The following is a 20,370-nucleotide window of genomic DNA, read 5'->3' as shown; positions in this document are numbered from 1 at the left end:
ACAATATAATTCTTGAATTTTTTAACTTAATTATAAAAGCATGTTTAGTCAGAATTAAAAAATTTAGTAAAAAATTTAATTTAGAAAAACCAAGAGGAAAATAGTTTATTTAATTAAAATAATAAAGCTTAGAAAAAATTATTTAAGTAGGAAAAAAGAAACCAGGTGGAAAGAATGTGGAATTATGGTTAGGAGTTTATTAGGTAGGATGGCCGATCTGTCTTATCAATGGAATGCTCAAAATTATTTCAAAACTGCTTGGTGCTAGATTGAGGAGATACATTAGAAAACTAGTAGCTAATAACAGACAGCTTTTATTTCGGGGAGGCAAATTCTTGATGGTGTTCTGGTGATAAATGAGATCATAGATATGGCAAAGAGGAAAAAAAGAAATTGTTTGGTCTTTAAAGTTGATTTCACGCAGGCATACGATTGTGTCGATTGGAACTATTTACGGTTTATGTTGAGAAGGATGGGATTTGGTGAAAGATGACTGGCATGGATGGAAGCGGTGGTTTCCACTAGTTCAATGTCTATTTTAGTCAACGGAAGCCCGACGTCAGAATTTTCTGTTTCAAGGGGACTCCGCCAAGGTGATCCACTGTCTCCTTTTCTGTTTACTATTGTTGCTGAAGGTTTGGCTGAGTTGGTAAGGCGGGAAGTCAACAGAGGAAGCTACAACGGATTCCGAATTTCAGAGGAAGTAGAGTACACGTTACTACATTTTGCTGACGACACGCTAATGATTGGGGATGGATCTCTAGATAACCTATGGGCTCTTAAGGCTATTTTTCGAGGGTTTGAGATGGTTTCTGGTCTAAAAATAAACTTCAGTAAAAGCAAGCTCTATGGTATTGGCATGAGGGAGTATGATTTGGAGGCTTCATCTCAATTCTTGGGATGTAAATTAGATCAATTTCCTTGTAAGTTTCTAGGCATTATGATTGGTGGTAGTCATCGGAAAGTTAATTTTTGGAATTCGGTTATCAAGACAATGAAGTCAAAGTTGTCAGCTTGGAAGAGCAGGAATTTATCGTTCGGGGGAAGGTTCACATTAATAAATTCTGTTTTGACAAATCTCCCAATCTATCAACTGTCTTTCTATAATCTGCCAGTGAAAGTGGTGCACCAAATCATTACAATCCAAAGGGATTTCTTGTGGCAAGGGGCAGCGGGTAAGAGGAGTTTGGCGTGGGTTAGTTGGGATACCATATGCAAGTCAAGAGAATTAGGTGGGATGAACATTAAGGACATTAGTTGCTTCAATACCGCATTGATATTCAAATGGATTTGGAGAATGTTGACTGAAGATGATGCTATATGAAAAGAGTTGTTGCAGGGGAGATATGGAGATGTTAGGGAGAGGATTTTGAAGGGAGCAGAATATACCCCAAACAACTCAGATTCTTTATGGTGGAGGGATGTCATGGCTGTGTGCGAAGAGCCTCATGGAATCCTAAGTAAAATTTATGTTAAATTGGGCGATGGAAATATAGCTTTATTTTGGAAATCTCTATGGTTTGGAAACGTATGTTTGGCATAATGGTGTAGGGTGGCAGTGGAGGATCAGGAATGGGGAAGATGTGTACGGGAGAGAGGCAACAGAGGAACTGTCAGACCTGGAAGATATTTTGCTGGGCTTTAATCTGGTTGTACAAGTTCCAGACGTCATTGTTTGGCCATTCGACTGTTATATCTTGCTATAACTTGCTGAATCTTTCTTTGAGAGGAGCAGAGGTGGAATTTCTAAGGCAAAAGGGGTTGCGTATTATTTGGGGGGCTTCAGTTCCTTCCAAACTAAAATTTTTTAGTCGGAGGCTTGTGTTGGATAGGTTGGTAACGAGAGCGCAACTTCGTATAAGGAGCATTATTACTCAACGGCAAGAGGCACTGAGCGTTTTCTATCAAATGCAAGAGGAAGACTTAAACCATGTCATGCTGTCTTGTCCGACCCTACAGCCTCTTTGGAGGAAGATTTATCGATGGCTAGAGGTAGACATTCCTTTAAATACTGATTGTTACACACATTTGATTAACTGTATTGAGTTCATGGGAGGAAATATGGCGCGAAGCAGGATCAGTGCCATTTGGTTAACAATTTGTTGGGGTATTTGGAGGCAGATAAATGATATAGTATTCAATAATGCTGTTGTGGATATTGAAGAGCTATTTGGCACAATAATGTGTGTGTGAAGCTGTAGGCGAATCTTGTGTTACTTCTCTTTTCTTGTAAGGGTTGGAGTACCCCTAGTGCTCCTATCTTTTTAATACAAGAAGTTGCTTATTAAAAAAAGATAGGATGCACATATGCTTATACATTAATCACAATGGAAATGCATATAATTTGTTAATTTTTCGGAGGAGGAAAATTGACAATAAATATATAAAATTATCTTTAACATATTTTTTCTTTAAAATTAATTTTTAATATTTTTTATATTTATTACATTTATATTAGTTTTAATATATAAACAAAAAGACAATAACCATTAAAATCAGTACACAATGTATTGTATTGTTCTAATATTATTAAAGACAAAAATTGATTGAATATAACTATTTTTATTATAATAAGAAAGTTAATTGAATATAATTATTATCTTTATTGATATTTAAAAAATTAACTATCGACATTAAATTTTTTTAATTAAAGAAACTTGAGTGTTAATAGGTTGGCCAAGCACATAACACAGAGCTACAGGGCTTGTTGCTATCAATTACATTGAAAGAGGAAATAAAGTTTTTCAAATTTAATTATACTTACTATTTATTAAGCTTAATTATGGTTAGATTTTGTCACTAGATTTCACCTCATTGTGATATATGTGGATTAATGCGAATGTTCAAGGGGAAATAATTAACCATCAATCATTAAAGCTTCCAAATATCATCAGGTTCAAAGAGGTAATCAATTCGAGTTTGTTTTTTTCTAGATATTGATTAGGGCTTCACAATATATTTTTAATCACAATTATGTTATTTTTTTATGAAGGTATTTGTGACACCTACTCATTTGGCTATTGTTCTTGAGTATGTTGTTAGTGGTGAATTTTTTGTAGGATATGTTTTACTGGTCGCCTCAGCGAAGACAAGGTTAACCTCTTAGTGGTCGGGTCTCTCTATAAGCTTTCTAAGGTTTTGGATTTTAGGCTTTCCAGTGTCCTGGATAAGATCATCTCTTAGTCAGCCCCTTTTTTTCAAAGGTAGACTCTTAGTGGATGAGGTGGTTGTTGTAAATGGGCTTGTGGACCTTGTTAAGCGTAGTAAGAAATTTTTCCTCCTCTTTAAAGTTGTTTTTAAGAAAGCCTATGATTTTGTTAGCTGGTCTTTCCTTGACTATATGCTCTATACATTTGGGTTTAATGATAAGTGGCGGAGCTGGATTAGAGTTTATGTGTTTTCTGATAATCTGACGATCTTGGTTAATGGTTGTCCGACCCATAGAATTAGTATCCAAAAGGTGCTGAAGCAAGGTGACCTCCTAGCTACATTCCTTTTCCTCCTGGTAGCTGAAGGCCTAAGTAGTCTGATTTTTAGGGCGGTTGAGCTGTATCTTTTGTCTGGTGTTAGAGTTAGGGCATCAAATGTGGTGGTCTCTCATGTTTAGTATGGAGGCTATACAATTATCTCCGGACCATCAAGGCTATTCTCCGTGGTTTTAAGCTTGCCCCAGAACTTCGTGTGAACTTTTCTAAGAGCCTCTTATTGGGGTGAATCCTAACCAGACTTTCTTAGATCTTGCTTGTAAGTTCTTCCACTGTAAGCAGAAGTCCCTCTCTTTCAAGTACCTTGGGCTCCCCGTTGGAGTTAATCCCCATTTAGCAACTACGTGTGAATCTCTTGTTAATCTTATTTCTAGACCGCTTCTTTAGTAGAAGCATCAGTATGTTTTATTGGACGGTAGAGTGACCCTCCTTAACTATATTCTTAATGCCATTCCTATTTTTTCCTATCTTTTTCAAAGATGCATGTCGTGGTTTGGAAAAAGAGAGTGAAGATTCAGAGGAGGTTTCTTTAGGGAGTTGTGAAAGGGGAGTCTAAGATTTCTTGGTCAAAAAGGAGGATGTTTGTAAGCCTAAGAAATTAGGGGGGCTTGTGTTCACGACCTTCGGTTAGTCAACTTGTCCCTGTTAGGAAAGTTAAGGTGGCATCTACTTTCTAGGGCTTCTAACATTTGGCGTGATATTCTCACTGCTATATATGGTGTATCCCCCACCTCTTCCATTATAGGTGGGAGAGTTGGCTGCCTTGGATCGGCCTCTCCTTGGTGGAGAGAGGCTTCCCTTCTTGGGTTTAGAGTAGGTGACCCTTTTGATTGGTTCAGAGATGGGCTTTCTCTAAAAGTTCGCTATGGTCTCCTCACTTTTTTCTAGGAGAATACTTGGGGTGGGAACTCTCCTCTTTGTCTTAGATTCCTGCTATGGACTGACCTAATTATTCCAATAGGTCCAATCCACTTATTAGCATGAAGCGGCCCAATAATCATTTGGTCTAATCCTAGAACCGACAGAAGAAAAGCTCCCCTTTCTACTGGGCACGGCTAATCCCTAGATCTACCTTGATTAAGATTTATCTGAGCACGCTAGGCATTCGTCCCCGACAACAGCTAGTCTCTTGAGCTCAGCTGGCCAAGACCTAGTCAACTATCTCCTATATTTTGGGCCTGGAAATCATGCCCAGGCCCACAAATATAGCGTGACCCAATATTCACCAAGGAGCACACTATAAATAGCCCTCTACCTCTAGAGGGCAAGGTAACCCAAACTTTACCCACAATCTCATACTTTCTGTTGTAACTTGTTGTTCTCTTTCTTACTTGTGCATTAGAGTGCCTTGCAGGTACAATCCCTTTTTTCTCATCCATCACCGAATATCAAACATACTGTTGCTGGTAATCTATTTTGCTCGTCTCGAACAATTCCCTAGGCGTTTCTTGATTTCTAACCAGACATCTAATTCTGTGGGGGAGGTTGGGAGATGGGAGAGAGAAAGAGTTGAATTTGGGATCTCAAATGGAGGATACCTTTTCTCTTTGATTATGAGATGACCCTTTTTTAAAAATTTATAATTTGTGATAGTGGCTTCACCCCAACTGTTGAGGGGGGTGTGTGGAGGTGGTGTGAGTCGAGTGATGGAGTTTATTCCATGTCTTATGTTTATTCTCGTCTTCTGCCCCGTGTGTTCCTCCCTGGTCACCAGGTTTCTACAGTAGATGTAGTCCTTCAGGCCATTTGGTCTAGTTAGGCTCCTTCAAAATTCCTGTGTTTTCTCGGTCTTGATGGAGAATCTTATCATATTCCTAAGCCAATAAGGGTGAGTGGTTTTGACCTCCATTGAATGTGTTCTTGTGGTTATGGTGTTTCTCCAAGTATCCTTGTATTGGATAGCTCTAGCCATATCTTTTGCTGATTTTTCTGTTTGTTTTATTCTTGTAGTTTAGTTTTGAGTTGGGTTAGGGTTGTTTTAGCTAGTGTTTTTTTCTTGTTCTTGTTGGTTTTGATTCCGATTTTTACTCCTTGTGCCTTTCTTCCAGAGTTCCCTCGTATCTTTTTATTTATTTATATTTTTGTTTTCCTTTCAAAAAAAACTAACAGTAATCAAAGGAATGTAACACAACAACATAATAAAATATAACATATTAAGCTACAAAAACCCTATCAAATTAAACAAGACATGCAAATAGTTATGAAAGTGAAAAATAGAAATATAACAATATTTAAACGGAGTAATTACACCAAAACATGTAAAATTAATGTATTAGCTCAATAACCAGAATCAAACCCTAAAATTTATGGTACTATAAGTTAAACAACAATTTGAAATACAAATAAAAGTGCAAACACTACTAATTAATTTCAATTTAAACGTATAACATGTATAAATCACATATCCAACATAAAATTACATCAATAATACATAAAAAAAAAGCTAAAAAAAAAATCAAAAACTAACATCAGAGGTGTTACTGATGAGTTCACAAATAAAGATCTCCTTGTTAGAGTAAAAGGCATTGATGAAAGATTGCGTACCTAAATTAAAACAAAGTCATGTTGGATAAAAAACATACTAAGCATTAGAACAAACCAAACAACATCATTCTAACACAAAAATCATTGTGGATTTAACTAGAGATGGTTCTTTAAAAAAATTATAGATAAAAAAGGTATTGCCAAATTTATAGCTCTTGCATATGACGTATGATATGCAACATATTATTATATATAAAAATCATTTGTCCTAATATGACAACCAATACTATGTTTTATCTTGCATATGTTGTATGATATGTGTGATATGATGTATGATACTACTATTACAGGGCAAATTAGGTTAATATTTAGTATAGATTAATGATCCCTTTTAACTCGATTAATCATAAATACGTGTTAAACCCATCTTTTAGTTTAAAAAATCATTTTTTAGTCTATCAACTAAACATCGTACAATTTAATCATTTATGGTTCAATTTGTAGGTTTGTTCGCATTCAATCCATTTTTAGAGAGAGAAAGAAGCAAAATACATTGTAGAAGCTGTTAGAACAAGATTTGTTCTGATCAATATTCTTAGTTTTGATGATAACAAGGATATGAATTTTGTGTGAGATAATGTGGTACTCTAATACATTGCAATTTCCCTTTCAGGAAATATATAAAGAGTATGCACAAATCAGCGCTCAGAAGCTTTGTCTCAGAAGGTTCAGCATGCAACATCAGGACATGGTCTGGCAAGACATCAGAAGATGGTCAAGGCAGAATCAGAACATGGGTCTATGGAAGCATCAGAAGAACTTGAGATCAGAAGCAGAAGCACTGAAGTTCTCATGGTATCACGCTCAGAAGCACTTCAAGGTCAGAAGACAAGAAGATGCTATGCACCAAGCTGTTTGACTCTGATGATATTCAAACGTTGTATACACAAACATCAGATCAGAAGAAAGTACAGGTGGCAGGCTACGCTGACTGACAAAAGGAACGTTGGAAGCTATTAAAGGCAACGTCAGTAGACACAGCGTGAATAAGGCTCGAGGTAGTTGACAAAAGCGTGAAACATTAAATGCAATGCTGTACGGAACACGCAAAGCATTAAATGCTCCCAACGGTCATCTTCTCAAACGCCTATATAAATGAAGTTCTGATGAGAAGCAAGGTTAACGATTTTGAATGAAATTATTCTGAAAAACTTGCTGAAATGCTGTTCAAATCAAAGCTCAGAAACTTCATCTTCATCAAAGCTCACTACATTGCTGTTGTAATATATTAGTGAGATTAAGCTTAAACGTTAAGAGAAATATCACTGTTGTGATTATAGCTTTTCAGAAGCATTGTAATACTCTTAGATTTGATTACATTAATTTGTAAGTAACTAGAGTGATCAAGTGTTGATCAGGATACTCTAGGAAGTATTAGCTTGTGTCTAAGCAGTTGTAATTAGAGTGATCACGTGGTGGTCAGGATACTCTAAGAAAGTCTTAGCTTGTGTCTAAGCATTTGTTCCTGGAGTGATCAGGTTGTGATCAGGATACTCTAGAAGACTTAGCCGCGGACTAAGTGGAAAACCATTGTAATCTGTTGCGATTAGTGGATTAAATCCTCAGGTGAGGTAAATCACTCCGTGGGGGATGGACTGGAGTAGTTTAGTTAACAACGAACCAGGATAAAAATAACTGTGCAATTTGTTTTTATCGTTCAAGTTTTTAAGACTACACTTATTCAAACCCCCTCTTTCTAAGTGTTTTTCTATCCTTCAATTGGTATCAGAGCGCCGGTTCTAAGGTGCAAGCACTTAACCGTGTTTAGAAAAGATTCAGGAAGAGAAAAACGCTTCAGTAAAAGATGGCTGGTGAAGTTCAAACAAATCCAACTGCATCTACATCTGGCTCTGCTGAGCAATACAATGGTAACAATGGTTATACTAGACCACCAGTATTTGATGGTGAAAACTTTGAATACTGGAAAGATAAACTGGAAAGTTATTTTCTTGGTCTAGATGGTGAATTATGGGATCTTCTGATGGATGGTTACAAACATCCAGTTAAAGCCAGTGGCGTAAGGTTTACAAGGCAAGAAATTGATGATGATCAAAAGAAGCTTTTCAAGAATCATCATAAATGTAGGACTGTTTTGCTGAATGCTATCTCTCATGCTGAGTATGAGAAGATATCTAACAGGGAAACTGCCCATGATATATATGAGTCATTGAAAATGACCCATGAAGGAAATGCTCAAGTCAAGGAGACTAAAGCTCTTGCTCTAATCCAGAAATATGAAGCCTTCAAGATGGAGGATGATGAAGATATTGAGAAGATGTTCTCAAGATTTCAAACTCTAACTGCTGGATTGAGAGTTCTGGATAAAGGCTACACCAAGGCTGGTCATGTAAAGAAGATTATCAGAAGCTTACCCAGAAGATAGGGTCCAATGGTGACTGCATTCAAGATTGCCAAGAATCTGAATGAAGTTTCTTTGGAAGAGCTTATCAGTGCCTTGAGAAGAAATGACATAGAGCTGGACGCAAACGAGCCTCAGAAGAAAGGTAAGTCTATTGCATTAAAATCTAATGTTAAAAAATACACTAATGCTTTTCAGGCTAGAGAAGAAGATCCTGAAGAATCAGAATCTGAAGAAGAAGATGAACTGTCCATGATCTCCATAAGGGTAAACCAACTCTGGAAGAGCAAGCAAAGGAAGTTCAGAGGCTTCAGAAGCTCAAAGAGATTTGAACGAGGAGAATCTTCTGGTGACAGAAGATCTGACAAGAAGAAGGTTGTCTGCTATGAGTGCAATGAGCCTGGACATTACAAGAACGAGTGTCCAAAACTTCAGAAGGAGAATCCCAAGAAGAAGTTTCATAAGAAGAAAGGTCTTATGGCAACATGGGATGATTCTGAATCAGAATCAGAATCAGACTCTGAAGGAGAGCAGGCCAACTTCGCGTTGATGGCTACAGAAGATGATGGATCAGAATCTACATCAGAATCAAATTCTGAAGAGGTATTTTCTGAACTATCTAGAGAAGAGTTAGTTTCCAGTTTAACAGAACTTCTGGAACTCAAGGCTCATCTTAGTATCAAATACAAAAAGCTGAAGAAGCAGTTTGAATTTGAAACTAAGAAGCTGGAAGTGGAAAATTCTGAACTGAAGGAAAAAGTTTTAAATCTATCCAAAGATAGTGGATCTCCTTCGGAAACAGAAAAATCCATTCCTAGCATGAATCATATTCTGAAAGAATATGACTCGAGCTTCAGAAAGTTCTTATCTAGAAGTATTGGCAGAAGTCATCTTGCTTCTATGATATATGGTGTTTCTGGATACAGAAGGTTTGGTTTTGGCTATGAGGGTGATACCTCACATAAATTTGAACCTATTGATGATCTGAAGATCACATACAAGCCATTGTATGATCAATTCAAATATGGCCATGCACATGATATTAGGCTCACTTCACATGCACAGAAGTTTAACACTGTTCACACCAAGAAGCTTGTGACACATCCTAAGAAATATCATGCTGACAAACCTAAAGAATGTCATGCTGTTCCTCCTGTTAAATATTTTGCTAATCCCAAGTTCAATCAGAACTTGAGGAGAACTAACAAGAAAGGACCCAAGAAATTGTGGGTACCTAAGGAGAAGATAATTTCTGTTGCAGATATCCTTGGCGGCAAAGAGGACAAAAAGCAACATGTCATGGTACCTGGACTCTGGGTGCTCGCGACACATGACGGGAAGAAGGTCTACATTCCAAGACCTGGTGCTTAAACCAGGTGGAGAAGTCAAGTTTGGAGGAGATCAGAAGGCAAAATCATTGGCTCTGGAACCATAAGTCTTGGTAACTCTCCTTCCATAACTAATGTACTTCTTGTTGAAGGATTATCGCATAACTTATTGTCCATAAGTCAATTAAGTGACAATGGTTATGACATAATCTTTAATCAAAAGTCTTGCAAGGCTGTAAGTCAGAAGGATGGCTCAATCCTATTTACAGGTAAGAGAAAGAACAACATTTATAAGATTGATCTTTCTGATCTTGAGAAGCAGAAGGTGACTTGTCTTATGTCTATTTCTGAAGAGCAATGGATCTGGCACAGAAGATTAGGTCATGCTAGTTTGAGAAAGATTTCTCAGATTAACAAACTAAATCTGGTCAGAGGACTCCCAAATTTGAAATTCAAATCAGATGCTCTCTATGAAGCATGTCAGAAGGGCAAGTTCTCCAGACCTGCATTCAAGTCTAAGAATGTTGTTTCTACCTTAAGGCCGTTAGAACTCTTGCACATTGATCTGTTTGGCCCAGTCAAAACAACATCTATCAGAGGGAAGAAATATGGATTAGTCATCGTTGATGATTATAGCCGCTGGACATGGGTAAAGTTCTTGAAACACAAGGATGAGTCTCATTCAGTGTTCGTTGAATTCTGCACTCAGATCCAATCTGAGAAAGAGTGTAAAATCCTAAAGGTAAGAAGTGATCATGGTGGCGAATTTAAGAACAAAGTCTTTGAGGAGTTCTTCAAAGAAAATGGTATTGCCCATGATTTCTCTTGTCCTATAACTCCACAGCAAAATGGAGTTGTAGAGCGAAAGAATAGGACTCTACAAGAAATGGCCAGAACCATGATCAATGAAACCAATATGGCTAAGCATTTCTGGGCAGAAGCAATAAACACTGCGTGTTATATTGAGAATAAAATCTCTATCAGACCTATTCTAAATAAGACTCCTTATGAATTGTGGAAGAACAGAAAGCCCAACATTTCATATTTCCATCCTTTTGGATGTGTATGTTTTATTCTGAATACTAAAGATCATCTTGGTAAGTTTGATTCTAAAGCACAAAAGTGTTTCCTTCTTGGATATTCTGAACGCTCTAAAGGCTACAGAGTATACAATACTGAAACATTGATTGTAGAAGAATCAATCAATATCAGGTTTGATGATAAGCTTGGTCTTGAAAAACCAAAGCAGTTTGAGAATTTTGCAGATTGTGATATTGATATATCAGAAGCAGTAGAACCAAGAAGCAAAGCTGCAGAAGCTGGCAGTCTCAGAAGCAATGGATCAGAAGATCAAGTTGCTGCATCTTTAGAGAATCTCAGGATTTCTGAAGAGCCAACAGTCAGAAGATCACCTAGACTTGCCTCAGCTCATTCAGAAGATGTGATCCTTGGGAAGAAAGATGATCCTATCAGAACAAGATCATTTCTAAAGAATTACAATCAGAAGCAGTGATCAGAATTAGAAGGCGTAAAGTCTATTCAGGAAAATTACAGCTGTCATCTATTTTCGGATGGTGAACGTGTGTCTGTACGGTTAGTAAAAAGCGTGCAGTTGAAAAGACGTCGATCTAGGTAACTGTGTTAAATCATTTCATTTACCACGTTCTCTCACCTAACGTCACTTATCAATTAATGTAAATTGATTTCTCTTGATTCTGTAACTGTTCATTTTCTAATCTTATTGCATTTTTTTTAATCCGTCTCTATATATTCTTTTCAAATCATCTCATATATCTTTTTCGCTCCGTGTCTCTCTTTCTTCTTGCATTCTCTCTTTAGAAAACTTCTTAGTTGCTTCTAAAACCCTAACCGAAAACCCAAAATTTGTTCTTCCTAGCTGTTCATTCTGTTTTAATGGCTGCTTCTTCATCTCAAAATGTTGGTTCATCTACTCTTCTCCATATTCAAGATGAAGAAAATCAGGAACTCACTCCAGTCGCTGCGTGCTCCATTCCTAAGGATAAATTAGAAGTTCTATGTGAACTCATGGTTGATTTGGATAACATTGAAGAACACGAATTTCATCTCAAAGAAGATATAATTTTTCAAGGATGGACTTCGTTGTTTGCTGAGTTCTGTGGACCAGTCTACCCAGATCTTGTCAAGGAATTCTAGGTACATGCAGTTGTCGCCCCTAAATCAATCTTGTCCTTCGTCCATGGAAAGTTTGTGGTAGTGACTGAGAACATCCTAAGGATGATGTTTGATCTGAGAAACGCTGAGGGAGCTTTTGAAATCGATCAAAGGGTAAATTGGAAAGATGTTTTATCTACTCTCTACCCAGACATAAATGAAACAAAGAATGTCAAGGACTTGAGAGATCTCTACAAAATCTGGACCAAGATTCTTCTTGGGTGTTTCTATCACAGGAAAGGAACACATGCTTCTGACTTCGTCAACAATGAGCAAAAATACATTCTGTACTGCATTGCCACTAAGAAGAAGGTTGATGCTATCTACATTATCTTCAACCATATGTGGAAGGCTGTGAAGGAGTCCAGAAATGCCTTCAGAGAAAAAAGTTGTACCATCATTCCGTTTGGTAGAATTATCTCAAATCTTCTAGTTCATTCCAAGATTGTTGAGGACCTGGAATCTGAAGGTATTATCAAAGACCTTGCTGTCACAACTGGGGCCTGTCTGAATGCTTTCACTTTAAAGAAGATGAAAGTGATTAAGGCTATCATTAAGACTCCCCAACCTCTTGCTGGAACAAGAATCAGAAGAGAACCAGTTCTAGCTGAATTTGAAACCTTCTTCAATAGTGAGGTACCAGAAGTCAGAACTAGGTATCTGAAGTCACAAAAAGAGGATAAAAGTCTTAAAGATCAAGAGAAAGGTGCTCCAATTAAAATAAATTGCAAGAAGGAAGAAAGGACCAAAAGAAAGTTTGATCATCCTTCTGGTAATCGAGTGAAGGTTGTTCAGAAAGTTGCTGCTACCACTGAGAAAGAAGTGGTCCCAGAAGAAGTCATTGCAAAGGTTGTTAAGGCTGTTTCTGTTGATTTTGAGAAGAAAAAGAAGGAAGCTGAGAAAAAGAAGAAGAAGTCAAATAACAATGCTGAGATTGTTGAAGTTGTTGAGAAGAAGAAAACCAGAAAAAGGAAGATGATTCTTCAAGAATCCGATGAAGAAAATGTTGTTCAAGAGGCTGTGAATCAACAGGAAGTTCTGGCAAGCGTCAGAAGGAAAGAGATCTCTAGCGGCAAAACAAAGATTGTTGAAGAGCCGAAGAGTAAGAAGCAGAAGAAGACTGAGGCTATGGTCAAAGCTCTTCAGAAAGCATCCAAAGGTATATGTATTTCTGAACCTGATTCTACTCCTGCTGGTATTTCAGAAGTTGCACCAATAGCGGTTGCCCCTATCCCTGAACCAGAAAAAGCCACATCAGAATCACCTATAACTGTCCATGTTCTTACACCTCCATCTTCTCCTGTAACTATTCCTTCTTCTCCACCCACCATCAATCCTGTTCTGGATATACCACCCCTTCAAACTCTCTTTCCACCTCACACTAATATCTCCATCTCTCAACCTCCTCCCCATGCCAACTTTGAACCCATTCCTTCTACCTCTCAAAACAACCATAGTGGTTCTGATCTTCCAACCTCTGCATCACATGAACAGCTGCTCCGTGATTGCAACTACACTCCCAAGCCTCGTCTTGAAGCTGAAGTGGTAGTGTTAGATTCTGATACTGAAGCAGAATCTTCTTATAGATTGGATAGAGAACCTCAACCTTATTTCATCCCCAACCCTGCCTTTTCAAAAACCAAAATAAAATCCCGCCTTGTCTACCCTATTGGTGTAATTTTTGAAAAAGTAAAGAGGAATCTCAGAAGTATCTTTGACACCCTCAGAATTGTTGAAAGTTCTGGCTTGAATGACGTCGCTATGCGGAAGTTCTGGAGAATCTTACGCAGAAAATCAGATGCTCTCTTTATGGAACTTCAGGAAGCCTGTGTAGAAGCTGATCCACGGCCTCGTGGAATTCTGAGAAGCTATGAAGACTTCTGGTTTGCTCGTCTTAGAGGAAGATATACCTTGGAAGAAAAGCCCTTTGTGGATGAATTGGAAGAAGCAAGACTGGCTGCTGCATTGGAAGCTAATCCTTGCAGGGAGATTGTGGTCTGGAGACCTCAATATCCAGTTCTGCTCGGGGATTTCAAGACCCTCTTTGACTTTCTGAGGGAAAACCCTTCTAAGGAAGACCCAAGCTTGGTCATTCCAGAAGTTGTTGACCCACCAGAAGTTGAAGGTCCTTCTGCCCCCAGGAATCTAGCTGCCATTCTTCAGGCACTTGAGAATGGAGATTCTGAGATTCCAGCTGCAGATTATGGAGATGCTTCAATGCAAGAAGCAGATGTAGAAGATCATGTTGCTGAATCAGTTCCTGTTGAGGAAATCCCTGCAAATGATCTATCAATGGAAGCTACAGATCACAATGCCATCCCGTTGGATAGAAGCTGTGAAGCTTCTTCTGATGAACCTTCCCGTCTTGCAAGGACTCTGGAAGTTCTTCAAAAGAACCAGGATGAGCAAAGCTCAGTCAATGCTGAGTTTAGAGCTTTCATAGAGAAGCAGAATGAGCACAACAATGGGGTTCAAGAGATGCTGGCCAAGATCTTGTCAAGGCTAGGGTCATCTTAGATTGAGTCTTAGTTGTTTTGTTTTTGCTTTTGCTGCATCTTGTCTTCCTTCTCTTCGTGTACTTCTGTACTTGTCTGTTTGATCTTCAATGAAAATCATCCTTTTCTTCCGTGTGTTTCTTTTTGTTTTTATCTGAATCTTTTATGTTTTTGATGATATGACAAAAAGGGGGAGAACTACTATCTACCATATACTAAACAATTGACCAAAGAGACAAAAATACCCTTTCATGAAAATAAATTTGCACTGCAATTTGGACATGAAAGTAATTAACAAATTAAGCACTACCTTTTTCAACTGTCCTCAAAGAATGTTACACCTGTTCCTTTTTCATTGGTCCAATTTAAAGTAGATAGATAGTAGATAGTAGATAGTAGATTGTAAATAAACTATTTATATTATTTATTTGTACTACAATTTAATAACCACTTTTTAATTAAATTGATTAAAAAATAATAATATTTAATGCTAAGTTCTCCATTTTTGAGATTGTTTTATGAAGTTTCATCTCTTAAATTTAAGCTACCAATGTTGTCACATCAGCACACTCCAATGATTGAAAAAATAAGTATATGAACTTAAGATTTAAGGAATCAATAAGTTCTCACCATTGAAGATGCTCTTAGCACCCCTCTAAAGAGGATTATCACATCCTTAAGAGCATCTCTAATAAGGAGAACTTAGTGATTCCTTAAAGTGTTAAGTTCTTGTTGTTTATTTATTTTTTTACCAATGGAGTGTGATGATGTGGCAATATTGATCTCTTATATTTAAGAGATAGAGTTTGTTGAAGCAATTTGAAAGCTTGAGAACTTAACATTAAAATATTATTATCTTTTAGTCAATACAATTGAAACATTCATTTTATTACTACTATGACATGTTTTTCATTTATGTCAAAATTGTTTTACATTATTATTGTTTTTATTATAATGTATTTTATTTTTCATTATTTATATATTTTTTTTAAATTTACTATATTTTTATATATTAATTATAATTGAATTAATTAATTTAATAGATTCAAAATGTTATGTAAATAAAATAATATAAATTGGTGGGGTCAAATATATATTGCTTATTTACAATTACCATTGGAGCAAAAATAATTGAAGTTGCTTATAAATTGATTAAATGTAATGTGACAATTCGGGCTCACAAAATATGACACAAGCAACCAAAATTAGGTCTCCAATTGAAGATGCTCTAATGTGGATGAAAGCTGCCTTAATTGTACTAATAGAGTTAGGGCGAAATGGTTTGATTCAGAGACTAGATTATATGGTTTATGTTAAATGGTTCACAATGGTTATCCTCCAAATTAAAGAGGAGTTTTGAGAACGACTAACCTCTAAATTAAACACGAGATTTTACATCATGACAATTTCAAAATCAAACTTTTTTCACCGGGCTAAGCTCGGGAACTAAGGGAAGGTTTTGAAGGGTTACCTCACGGACCAAATGAGAGTTTTTAGGGCTGACTGAACTTACGAACCAAACGTAGATTTTGATGGCTAACCTCATAAACCAAACAAGTGTTTTTGTTGATTTAGCTTACAAACCAAACAATAACTTCTCATAAGAGATTTTACACTAAAGTTAATGTCCTCTTAAGTAAACTATAGTAATACTCCAACACCAGGACAAAACTCTCAAAAATAAAATTTCACTCTCAAAACACCAAGACAAATGTAGTGAAGAAATAAAAAAGATAAAAGAAAAGAGTAGCGAGCGAGAAAGTATACTCAAAATATGTTTTCCGGTATATTTTGAAATGAGAAGCCCTCGTTTTATAGTTAGAAATTTAACTCAAAAAGAAAAATGATCAATAGGTTTTTTAATGATTCTAATCGATTAGGTGCTTGGTATAGTCAATTAGTCAAGCTCAAAAAAGAAATTTTGTAATTAGCATTGTCACTAATCGATTATAAGTGTTACAAAAGTGATAAACAATTAATCCTAATGGGCTAATCATTTATGTCATGTGCAAAAGCCACTTAATTGATTAGAACAAGTCCATAACCCATTAGATAAGTGTAAAACGAATTCCAGGTTTTAGAGAGGTTTTTAAAGTATGTGTCTGTGTGTGATTTTCCTTAGTAGTTTAAGAACTACTCTTATACTTTTACAGACAGTGATCACTAGACACGAACCAAAAGAGATTTCACACTTCTTTTTTATCACAACTTAGAAGTTTCAAGATCCTTTTCCAAATTATCTTTGGCTATAGAACTTTATTGGAACCTTGAATCTTCTAACTGATAAGGCTTGAGATAGCTTCAAGATTGATCACCATCACTTGAAAAATTACAGGATAGAGGAAACTGAAGTCTTCACTTGAACGTTGTTTGACTTTAATTGTTGACTTCAAGGAGATAAATTGACATCTTGTTAAGAAAATGAAGTATTTCAAGTATTGTAATTGGTTACTACTTTTGGTAACCGGTTACAAATCTATTAATTTTACACGTCCTTGCGTGTGTGTAACCAGTTACACTCTGGTGGTAACCGGTTACCATTGTTAGAAGAGTCAATATTAGAACACTTATAACGGGTTATAGGAATGCAGTAACCAGTTACAAACAGGTAAAGTTAGTTTTATTTTGTTGTTACTTGTATCCCACTAAATGTAATTGTGTATATATACCCATTAGGGTATTCACCAATGTAATGTCATTTTTCTCACCCTCATTTCACATCTCTCTCTCCCCTTCTCCATACCCTAATCTCTTTGATTTTGTTTGTATATAAATCAACCTTGTGGTTTTTTGGTTTTCAACATTTGCTATCAAGAGCTTCCGTACAATTTTTCTAATAGTTTCAAAACGCCAATCCTCGGCAATATCTAAACTCCAATCCTCAGCAACAACGTCATTTTGATGAAATGTTTTTAGGTGGGTAAAGTATTTTATATCGTCTCCACTGGGATTAGTGTGATATCACCATCGTTCCACAGTTACTATTAGTTTTAAGGTAGAGTTTTATAAGGGTTTCAATTGTGAAAAGGTAATTGATTCAAGTTCATGCAAAAACGGTAAGTGTTTGTAAATGTAATGATTAAAGAAACATGTCGGGATTAGATTTCTTCAACCTATCTCATATATCATTCAAGCATGTGAACATAGTTTATTAACCAATATAATCACATATCACTATTCAATATTGTTTATATCTAACCGGTATTGTGATATTTTACCGTATTATTTAATCAATGATGTCCCAACTCATTAAACAACACAATAAACTTTAAGCTTTGATACAAAGTGAATATAAAACTCCAAATCTATGTCTAGAGTTTGGCCTTGGATAGATGATGATCTTAGATCAAGATTTGAGTTATATTTGTCAATAGTAAATCAACCTAAAGAAATAACATGAAAGCAAGATTAACATTTATATCGATTAATAATTAGTTCACAAAATAAAGATCAAAAGAAATACATACGATCAAGATCGGTTACATCTAATTCGACACAAAGAGTTTAGATATCCATAAACAAGGTAGCTTGATTCACAAGAAAAGTGATAAGATGAACAACCATCAAAGTTGATTCATTGATGTTTCATGCGTAATGCAACTTCGATTCTTCACTTTGCTTCTGAAGGATAGAAAAACACTTAGAAAGGGGGGGTTTGAATAAGTGTAGTCTTAAAAACTTGAACGATAAAAACAAATTGCACAGTTATTTTTATCCTGGTTCGTTGTTAACTAAACTACTCCAGTCCACCCCCACGGAGTGATTTACCTCACCTGAGGATTTAATCCACTAATCGCAACAGATTACAATGGTTTTCCACTTAGTCCGCGACTAAGTCTTCTAGAGTATCCTGATCACAACCTGATCACTCCAGGAACAAATGCTTAGACACAAGCTAAGACTTTCTTAGAGTATCCTGACCACCACGTGATCACTCTAATTACAACTGCTTAGACACAAGCTAAGACTTCCTAGAGTATCCTGATCAACACTTGATCACTCTAGTTACTTACAAATTAATGTAATCAAATCTAAGAGTATTACAATGCTTCTGAAAAGCTATAATCACAACAGTGATATTTCTCTTAACGTTTAAGCTTAATCTCACTAATATATTACAACAGCAATGTAGTGAGCTTTGATGAAGATGAAGTTTCTGAGCTTTGATTTGAACAGCGTTTCAGCAAGTTTTTTAGAATAATTTCATTCAAAATCGTTAACCTTGCTTCTCATCAGAACTTCATTTATATAGGCGTTTGAGAAGATGACCGTTGGGAGCATTTAATGCTTTGCGTGTTCCGTACAGCATTGCATTTAATGTTTCACGCTTTTGTCAACTACCTCGAGCCTTGTTCACGCTGTGTCTACTGACGTTGCCTTTAATAGCTTCCAACGTTCCTTTTGTCAGTCAGCGTAGCCTGCCACCTGTACTTTCTTCTGATCTGATGTTTGTGTATACAACGTTTGAATATCATCAGAGTCAAACAGCTTGGTGCATAGCATCTTCTTGTCTTCTGACCTTGAAGTGCTTCTGAGCGTGATACCATGAGAACTTCAGTGCTTCTGCTTCTGATCTCAAGTTCTTCTGATGCTTCCATAGACCCATGTTCTGATTCTGCCTTGACCATCTTCTGATGTCTTGCCAGACCATGTTTTGATGTTGCATGCTGAACCTTCTGAGACAAAGCTTCTGAGCGCTGATTTGTGCATAATCTTTATATATTTCCTGAAAGGGAAATTGCAATGTATTAGAGTACCACATTATCTCACACAAAATTCATATCCTTGTTATCATCAAAACTAAGAATATTGATCAGAACAAATCTTGTTCTAACAATCTCCCCCTTTTTGATGATGACAAAAACATATATAAATGATATGAATTTGCGATCAGAAAGAGCAGACGGCTAAAGACAATTTACACAGCTATAGCATAAGCATGTGAATATGTCTCCCTCTGAGATTAACAATCTCCCCCTGAGATGAATAATCTCCCCCTGAAATTAATACTAGAAGAATTTTATAAATAAAAGACTTCCCTGATTATTTCGGTAGAGACGTTAACAGTGCTTGATCTTCAGAACATTCATGACTTCTGATTTCTGCTTCCATAGGACAGCTTCAGAACTTGAATTTCTTTGATCTTCAGAACATTCACAGCTTCTGATTCCTGCTTCCATTCGGACAGCTTCAGAACTTGAATTTCTTTAGATCTTCAGAACATTCACAGCTTCTGATTCTTGCTTCCAGTTGGACAGCTTCAGAGCTTGAATTTCTTCTTTCATCACTTCATGCTAGATTGTATCAGAACATTGTTGAATGTACCAGAGCATCATCAGAGCATCTCTACATCCTGAAATGTTACAGAACAAAACTAAACGACAAAAGTCAGCATGAATGAATTAGAACATAAAATATGTTTCAGAACACATAATATGTATCAGAGCCATATAAGCCATATAGAATGTATCAGAACAAATAGACATTCAGAATCAGATCATATTCTATCATCAGAATATCTGAACATTCTTCCTTCTTGCTTCTGATTCTGAAGCTTCATAGCACTCAGCTTGCTTCAAGAATCCATCAAGAATCCAAGAGCTTGATTCATCTTGTTGCTTCTCATGTTGATCTTTAAAGAGAATCTTCAATTTCTGCAACAACACAACTTAAAGCATAGAACTTTGCAAGTTCTGTTAGTAAAGCAACTGATTAAATCAAATCATTTATCACATATTTATTTGACCCCACCAATTTATATTATTTTATTTACATAACATTTTGAATCTATTAAATTAATTAATTCAATTATAATTAATATATAAAAATATAGTAAATTTAAAAAAAATATATAAATAATGAAAAATAAAATACATTATAATAAAAACAATAATAATGTAAAACAATTTTGACATAAATGAAAAACATGTCATAGTAGTAATAAAATGAATGTTTCAATTGTATTG

The 20,370-nt window shown here is 36.2% G+C and overlaps 1 protein-coding gene across 1 annotated transcript; it reads left to right on the top strand.

Moving 5' to 3' along the window:
* The first annotated feature begins 502 nt into the window (after positions 1 to 502).
* LOC131598334 (uncharacterized) lies at positions 503 to 3,607 on the top strand. Its single transcript, XM_058870949.1, has 4 exons — positions 503 to 1,195; positions 1,340 to 1,528; positions 2,993 to 3,044; positions 3,150 to 3,607. Exons 1-4 carry the CDS (start codon positions 503 to 505, stop codon positions 3,605 to 3,607), a joined length of 1,392 nt encoding a protein of 463 aa, XP_058726932.1.
* The last annotated feature ends 16,763 nt before the right edge of the window (positions 3,608 to 20,370 follow it).

Source organism: Vicia villosa, linkage group LG4, assembly GCF_029867415.1.
Source record: "Vicia villosa cultivar HV-30 ecotype Madison, WI linkage group LG4, Vvil1.0, whole genome shotgun sequence".
NCBI lineage: Eukaryota > Viridiplantae > Streptophyta > Magnoliopsida > Fabales > Fabaceae > Vicia > Vicia villosa.
Note: the sequence above shows the minus strand (reverse complement) of the source record. Positions and strands in the feature narration are given on the sequence as shown.